At 43.2% G+C, this 8,964-nt stretch overlaps 1 protein-coding gene across 3 annotated transcripts in view; it reads right to left on the bottom strand.

Moving 5' to 3' along the window:
• Window positions 1–8,964, bottom strand: part of LOC110487940 (collagen alpha-1(XVI) chain) — a 150,747-nt gene that overhangs the window by 59,188 nt on the left and 82,595 nt on the right. For all 3 annotated transcript variants that reach the window (XM_036971044.1, XM_036971046.1, XM_036971045.1), the window contains exons 31-33: window positions 2,467–2,589; window positions 2,283–2,336; window positions 1,483–1,524 (exon numbers count right to left, since the gene is read on the bottom strand). In XM_036971044.1, coding sequence (XP_036826939.1) covers window positions 1,483–1,524; window positions 2,283–2,336; window positions 2,467–2,589 — 219 coding nt within the window. The remainder of the gene's footprint in view (window positions 1–1,482; window positions 1,525–2,282; window positions 2,337–2,466; window positions 2,590–8,964) is intronic.

The raw sequence follows: 8,964 nt of genomic DNA, 5'->3' as shown, positions 1-8,964 counted from the left end.
AGATGACTCTGTCTTCTCTATTAAAGAAAGTGAAGAAGACTGTCTGTTCTATTAAACCAAGTGAAGAAGACTCTCTTCTACTAAACCAAGTGAAGAAGACTATGTCTGTTCTATTAAACCAAGTGAAGAAGACTCTGTCTGTTCTATTAAACCAAGTGAAGAAGACTCTGTCTGTTCTATTAAACCAAGTGAAGAAGACTCTGTCTGTTCTAGTATCTATATTGAACAGTGTGAGAAACAATTCATGGTATGAAAATAAAGTACCGAAAACAGAAAACATCAGGACATATTTGACCAAAACTAAATTAAAGGGAAAGTTCATCCACAATAACAAGAAAAAATAACCTGAACCAACTAAATAGCCAATATATGAGTTGACAAGTGTTCTAGGTGAATATAGCAAAAATATCCTCTGTGTACAACGTAGAACACCAAATAATGCATGCAGAGAAGAATTAGGCCGATACCCACCAATTATCAAAATCCAGAAAAGAGCCGTTAAATTCTACAGCCACCTAAAAGGAAGCGATTCCCAAACCTTCCATAACAAAGCCATCACCTACAGAGAGATGAACCTGGAGAAGAGTCCCCTAAGCAAGCTGGTCCTGTGGCTCTGTTCACAAACACAAACACACCCCACAGAGCCCCAGGCCTGCAGCACAATTAGACCCAACCAAATCATGAGAAAACAAAAAGATAATTACTTGACACATTGGAAAGAATTAATTAAAAAAAAGAGAAACTAGAATGCTATTTGGCCCTAAACAGAGAGTACACAGTGCCAGAATACCTGAGCACTGTGACTGACCCAAACTTAAGGAAAGCTTTGACTATGTATAGACTCAGTGAGCATAGCCTTGCTATTGAGAAAGGCCACAGTAGGCAGACCTGACTTTCAAGAGAAGACAGGCTATGTGCACACTGCCCACAAAATGAGGTGGAAACTGAGCTGCACTTCCTAACCTCCTGCCCAATGTATGACCATATTAGAGAAACATATTTCCCTCAGATTACACAGATACACAAAGAATTCGAAAAGAAACCCAATTTTGATAAACTCCCATATCTACTAGGTGAAATACCACAGTGTACCATCACAGCAGCAAGATTTGTGACCTGTTGCCACAAGAAAAGGGCAACCAGTAAAGAACAAACACCATTGTAAATACAACCCATATTTATGCTTATTTATTTTCCCTTGTGTACTTTAACCATTTGTACATTGTTACAACACTGTATGTATATGACATTTATAATGTCTTTATTGTCTTTATTGTTTTGAAACTTCTGTATGTGTAATGTTTACTGTTAGTTTTTATTGTTTATTTCACTTTTGTATATTATCTACCTCACTTGCTTTGGCAATGTTAACACATGTTTCCCATGCCAATAAAGCCCCTTGAATTGAATTGAATAGACAACAGCCAATGTAAGGTTATTAGTATATTGAGCGACCCATCTCCTCAGTGAATATGTTCTTACCTGAGGTCCTGCGAAGCCCTCCCCTTCAACTCCTGGGTCACCCTACAGGGGGCAGCACAGACACACACACTGAGTCAGTTACTGATGACCTACAACACCTCACCAACCTTCACAGACACACACACTGAGTCATTTACTGATAAACTACAACACCTCACCAACCCTCACAGACACACACACTGAGTCATTTACTGATAAACTACAACACCTCACCAACCCTCACAGACACACACACTGAGTCAGTTACTGATGACCTACAACACCTCACCAACCTTCACAGACACACACACTGAGTCAGTTACTGATGACCTACAACACCTCACCAACCTTCACAGACACACACACTGAGTCAGTTACTGATGACCTACAACACCTCACCAACCTTCACAGACACACACACTGAGTCAGTTACTGATGGCCTACAACACCTCACCAACCCTCACAGACACACACACTGAGTCAGTTACTGATGACCTACAACACCTCACCAACCTTCACAGACACACACACTGAGTCAGTTACTGATAAACTACAACACCTCACCAACCCTCACAGACACACACACTGAGTCATTTACTGATAAACTACAACACCTCACCGACCCTCACAGACACACACACTGAGTCAGTTACTGATAAACTACAACACCTCACCAACCCTCACAGACACACACACTGAGTCAGTTACTGATAAACTACAACACCTCACCGACCCTCACAGACACACACACTGAGTCAGTTACTGATGACCTACAACACCTCACCAACCCTCACAGACACACACACATCAACATGTCCTACCTGGCTTCCTTTAGGTCCAACAGGCCCCTGAACACCGGGAAGCCCTGCTTTACCCTGGTACACGGAGAGAGAGAGAGAGAGAGAGAGAGAGAAGATATTATATTTTAGCATGCATATGAATAGTAGGCACACCTAAACAAAAAAAGGTGATACATCAGGGTCAAATTGAGACAGACAGACTCACGTGTTTCCCTGCTGTTCCCTCTCCTGGGGATCCGGGGTCGCCCCTCTCTCCCTTGGCTCCCTGCACCCCTCCTACACTGACCTGCCCCCCAGAGACAGTCGCACAGCTCTCACACGCATCTCCCTGGTGAAGGATACAACAGTAGTCAGAAAGAGAGAGAAATGTCAGTGCCTAAATTCTTGTCATTTAGCAGACGCTCTTATCCAGAGCGAGTTACAGTAGTGAGTGCATACGTTTTTCATACTGGTCCCCTGTGGGAATCAAACTCACAACCCTGGTGTTGCAAGCACCATGCTCTACCAACTGAGCTACACGGGACTAGTTAGTTAGTTAGTTAGTTAATGAGGTAGTTACATAGTTAGTGAATTAGTCTGTTACATAGTAAGTTAGTGATGATGGGTTCTAAACTTGAAATCTAAAATATCCTTATTCATGTTACTGAGGGAGAGAGGGGAATGCAGAACGTTTACATTCTGTTGGAACATGTTATTGTTAGACATCAGGTATCCTTTGGAAAGGAGAAGGGCCACGGTCTGGTACAAGTCAACAGAACAGCTGTGATTTGGGGAGGAGTGAGGAGTTTGGGCCAAGGTCAGGTCAGATGAAGTGAGAGTGAACAGGCATCACTAAAGTCCTGTATAGCAACAGAGATGTATTGGCAGGCCAGATGTGTAAGGAGGAGACTCAGCATAAGAGGAAGGTTTAAACATCAGTGCTTGTGTAAATATGTTTTTGTCTTATGCAGCTATGTGACCCAGTGGGTGAATAAACTTGATTTGAGCTTTACTAGTTGTCCGTGACTTTTTATTCTGTTCATTTAGTGTCTGACAGTTCACTGCGATTTATAGTCTAACTGGAGGGTCAGAATCAGTGGAGAAGCAGCCAGCACAAAAACCAAGGTAGGCACAGATTCTACACCTGTTACCAATCATTCTGACATCTTGGGGAGATGAGAGTCGTAGGCTGAACCAATTATAGGATACGGACCTAGAAAACCTGAGATTATTCAGTAGTCCCATGGTATTACAACTGGTCATAGATAAAAGGTAAGTCCTGAACACCTCACCAACCCTCACATACACATACACTGAGTCAGTTACTGATAACCTACAACACCTCACCAACCCGCACAGACACACACACAGAGTCATTTACTGATAAACTACAACACCATTCTCCATTCCCCTCTGTCCCTCAGTAACATGAATAAGGATATTTTAGATTTTATTTTTGGACATAGTTCCTGTGGAGGGTAAATCCCGGAAGGGTAAGTCCCAAACAGGGTAGTTCCTGTGGAGGGTAAATCCCGGAAGGGTAAGTCCCAAACAGGGTAGTTCCTGTGGAGGGTAAATCCCGGAAGGGTAAGTCCCAAACAGGGTAGTTCCTGTGGAGGGTAAGTCCCAAACAGGGTAGTTCCTGTGGAGGGTAAATCCCGGAAGGGTAAGTCCCATACAGGGTAGTTCCTGTGGAGGGTAAATCCCGGAAGGGTAAGTCGCAAACAGGGTAGTCCCTGTGCAGGGTAAATCCCGAGAGGGTAAGTTCGGAAGCAAGAAGATATTCAAACGTTGTGTGAACATGATTTGTTTGCATTAGCAGTAGCAATAAGGAGAGAGGTTGGTTTATGCACAATTGGGTTGGGGAACCATGACATAGTCGTAGTAATATGTGTTGTAACATGAGTCACTGACGTGATCTTCCTGTCTTCCGACCCCTCCTGTCTCAGCCTCCAGTATTTATGCTGCAGTAGTTTATGTGTCGGGGGGCTAGGGTCAGTCTGTTATATCTGGAGTATTTATCCTGTCTTATCCGGTGTCCTGTGTGAATTTAAGTATGCTCTCTCTAATTCTCTCTCTCTTTTCTCTCTTCTCTCGGAGGACCTGAGTCCTAAGACCATGCCTAAGACTACCTGGCCTAATGACTCCTTGCTGTCCCCAGTCCACCTGCTGTCCCCGGTCAACCTGCTGTCCCTCTTTTCAACTGTTCTACCTGCGGCTATGGAACCCTGACCTGTTCACCGGACGTGCTACCTTGTCCCAGACCGGCGGATTTCGACTCTATACCGCACCTGCTGTCTCTAACTCTGAATGATTGGCTATGAAAAGCCAACTGACATTTTCTCCTGAGGTGCTGACCTGTTGCACCCTCTACAACCACTGTGATTATTATTATTTGATCCTGCTGGTAATCTATGAACATTTGAACATCTTGGCCATGTTCTGTTATAATCTCCACCCGGCACAGCCAGAAGAGGACTGGCCACCCCTCAGAGCCTGGTTCTTCTCTAGGTTTCTAATCTCCACCCAGCACAGCCAGAAGAGGACTGACCACCCCTCAGAGCCTGGTTCCTCTGTAGGTTTCTAATCTCCACCTGGCACAGCCAGAAGAGGACTGGCCACCCCTCAGAGCCTGGTTCCTCTCTAGGTTTCTAATCTCCACCCGGCACAGCCAGAAGAGGACTGGCCACCCCTCAGAGCCTGGTTCCTCTCTAGGTTTCTAATCTCCACCCGGCACAGCCAGAAGAGACCTGGCCACCCCGCATAGCCTGGTTCCTCTCTAGGTTTCTTCCTAGGTTCCCGCCTTTCTAGGGGAGTTTTTCCTAGCCACCGTGCTTCTACATCTGCATTACTTGCTGTTTGGGGTTTTAACCTGGGTTTCTGTATAAGCACTTTGTGACATCTGCTGATGTAAAAAGGGCTTTATGAATACATTTGATTGATTGATTGATTGTTGTCAACAACAGTGATATTTGAGGCGTAACATTGGTATCAGACTTTAGGTCAACCATATTCTCCAGTAGTAAATTGGAAAGTGCGTCAGTATTGGTTCTAATACAAGGTATCAGGTGCTGTGACCAATTACAAGGCACAAATACCATAACTATTCTCCGGGGAAGTGGGTATCATTACCTTGGAAAACAGTTGATAGAAGGTGTGTATTAGAGCCGTTGGGGAGGAAATCTAAACACAATGGACACCGTTGGGAGAGGCATCGGAATAATAAGTATGAAATGGTGACCGGCAGACCTGATTCTCCATGCAAAGTAGGGCTAGAGGAAGAAACGTTTTAAAAGCCATAGAGGAGCTGAAAGAGGTGCAGAAGCATTCTACCAAATCGACTTGAAAATGGGAACATTTTTGCAAACTGGATAAAATTGGTCAGTGTTTCCCTGCTGACGGAAAATTCCAATCTCATAAAGAATTCAGAGATGCAATTGTGACTTGGCTCAATAACATAAAATTTAAATAAAAGCTTAATGCACCAGCGTTTTGATGTCAGCGTTGTATTAACAAAAAAAACTAACTGATAAAACCAGAATTAGATGTATTCAGTTGCAAAAAGACTGGGTATGTTGATAGAATGTGTACGTCTGCTTTGATGGCAGGTCTTAAACCTGTTATCACAATTGGGTTGTGGACCAACATTTTCATTGGGATGAAAAAGAGCAATAGGCTTTGAGAGTAGAATCTACTTCCGATTACTTTGCAGCCGTACGAGTAGTTAATGCCGCCACAGTGAAAGTCACTAACAGTGGTTTCAATGGCCCAAGTAACACAAAGAAATAGGGAGGAATGGGCAAATAATCAGAGCCCTGTTTAAGGAGTGGGGCTGTTGGTCATTGGAAAGGGGATTTTAAGCTGGTAATGGAGCCTACTGCATTAGGAGAGAATGCTGCGTAGCCAGCAGTTGCATTTTTGACAAAAGAAAAGCAGCAAACACTTTTCAAAGCAGTGGGCAGGAAACTTTCACATAGCGGTGTTTGGCCTCGGTTCGATCGATAGTGGTTCATAGAGATTACGGTTCCGATGTGTAGCGAGACGTAGGAGGCCACGTCTCACACAACTGTCTAATAGATACCGGGGGTAAAATATCAATGATTCCTTATGAAGAAATAGGATAGATTTACAACAGGGAAAAGAGTTACATTCAGTAACAGCAGAATCGAAAGTGATACAACTACTACCTGTCTATAAACATAAGTCCAGGAACAATACCTGGATAGTTTTACATGGCGATGGAAGTGGAGACGATTTGGGGTTGGATAATCCTTACGAGAATCAAAGACAGTGGCTTTTAAAAGGTACCATATTACATTGCCAATATATACGTATGGCGAGAGCACAAATTACGTTTAAAAATAGTCCAACTTTGCATCATGCTGCATTTAAAAAAAATCGCTAATTAGGGTACATTTGAGGGTTCTGTGTTGATACAGTATGTAATGAATTTGTTATTGGTGTAAAAATATGAAGAAACTCATATGCCAGACATCACCACATTAGTAAACTATTTGGTAGAGAGGGGTCTGTCACGACTTCTACCGAAGTCGTTGCCTCTCCTTGTTCGGGCGTTCCTCGGCAGTCGACGTCACCGGCCTTCTAGCCATCATTGATCCATTTTCATTTTCCATTGGTTTTGTCTTGTCTTCCCACACACCTGTTTTCAATCCCATTCATTATCTGTTGTGTATTTAACTCTCTCTACACACAGCACTGGCCCACTCCAGGGCTTTCCCAGTGAGGCATGAGACGAGGGCGCAACTATTCTCACGGTCCAATCGTACTGGGGAGACCGTGGCCAGATACAAGTTCAGTTTAATAAGAAAACCCTGGCAGCCGGCAGTATCTCCGTTGTATCCCGTGGGTAGGGATAAATGGATCTTATTAGGTTCAGGAGGGGGAAAAGCGTTCAAGGGAGATCCCGGTTGTGGTGGTGGAGGTGCTGGAGAAACTTCCTGTCTCTCCCAGCGGTCCATATTCTGGACCATGCGATCCATGGCGGCGCTCAGACAGTCAATCTCCTCCGCTTGTTCCCAGACGCGTTCCTCCATCTCCATGAGCTAAGTTTCTTCTCCTGCTGACTTCATATTTTTGGTCAGAGATTCTGTCAGAGCCGTGTGTATAGGTGGCAGGGAAGTCAGGTGCAGGAGAGTCAAACGGAGTGTAAATAGAGTCTTTTAATATAAGTCCACTTAACATGCTCCAAACACTAAATACGTACATACATAAATGAACATGGGTACGAGGACCCGTCGCGCACCTATACAACAAAAAACAACACTTGACATAAAACAATCTCTGACAAAGACATGAGGGGAAACAGAGGGTTAAATACACAACAGGTAATGAATGGGGTTGAAAACAGGTGTGTGGGAAGACGTTTGCAGTTAGTGAGGGAAATATAAGTCTCCAGCTTCAGCAATTTTTGCAATTCGTTCCAGTCATTGGCAGCAGAGAACCGAAAGGAAAGGTGGCCAAAGGAGGTGTTGGCTTTGGGAATGACCAGTGAGAAATACCTGCTGGAGCGCCTGCTATGGGTGGGTGTTGTTATCGTGACCAGTGAGCTGAGATAAGGAGGTGCTTTACCTAGCATAGACTTATAGATGACCCGACTAGAGCATACAGGTCGCAGTGGTGGGTGGTATATGAGGCTTTGGTGACAAAACGGATGGCACTGTGATAGACAGCATCCGGGTTGCTGAGTAGAGTGTTGGAGGCTATTTTGTAAATCACATCGCCGAAGTCGAGAATTGGTAGGATAGTCAGTTTTACGAGGGTATGTTTGGCAGCGTGAGTGAAGGAGGCTTTGTTGCGAAATAGGAACTCAAATGATGTCAATTAGCCTATTAGAAGCTTCTAAAGCCATGACATCATTTTCTGGAATTTTCCCTGCTGTTAAAATGCACAGTCAACTGACCCACTGGAATTGTGACACAGTGAATTGTACGTTAAATAATCTGCCTGTAAACTATTGTTGGAAAAATTACTTGTGTCATGCACAAAGTAGATGTCCTAACCAATTTGCCAAAACTATAGTTTGTTAACAAGAAATTTGTGGAGTGGTTGAAAAATGAGTTTTAATGACTCCAACCTAAGTGTATGTAAACTTCCGACTTCAACTGTATGTAGTGAATCCACTCTTGAGTTTCCCGCTCTTGAACGGCCCTACCCCTTTCCTTTGTCTACCAAGCCGTCATATCAGCTTAGCCCACTAGGGACTTTCCTGTCATGATTGTAACCAATGTGTGACCTATTGTGTGTGTGTTTATGTAATTCTGTGATTTGATTAGTTAGTTATTAAATAAATATTTAAACCAATTTGTTTAAATCTTTCTCATGATCTAGGGTAGGGTTCGTGCAGATATCTAAGGGTTTGCGACGTTCAGAGACTGATTAGGTAATAAAATGCATTAATAAGCGACTGTTTTGATAAAATATGAAAATATCTGAAGAGTTATATTTGGGAAATTGACACTCTATAAACAAAATGTTCCCGTGGTGCAACGACTTCCTAGTTAATGCTTCATGATTAGTTTAATCGCATAATTAAATTACACAGTGAATTAATTTGATAATATACAGTCTTCACATTTAATGACAGTCAATGACACGACACCAGTATGATAAGGGAGTATAAGACCATTTGGAAAATGGTTTCAACACTGTGTTGTTATGCTCTTGGACAATTGTCTTTGAGATTTTGGTATTAAGGAAAATAGGA

This window comes from Oncorhynchus mykiss, chromosome 32, assembly GCF_013265735.2.
Source record: "Oncorhynchus mykiss isolate Arlee chromosome 32, USDA_OmykA_1.1, whole genome shotgun sequence".
Taxonomy (NCBI): domain Eukaryota; kingdom Metazoa; phylum Chordata; class Actinopteri; order Salmoniformes; family Salmonidae; genus Oncorhynchus; species Oncorhynchus mykiss.
The sequence above is the reverse complement of the archived record's forward strand: the minus strand, read 5'-3'. Positions and strand labels throughout refer to the sequence as shown.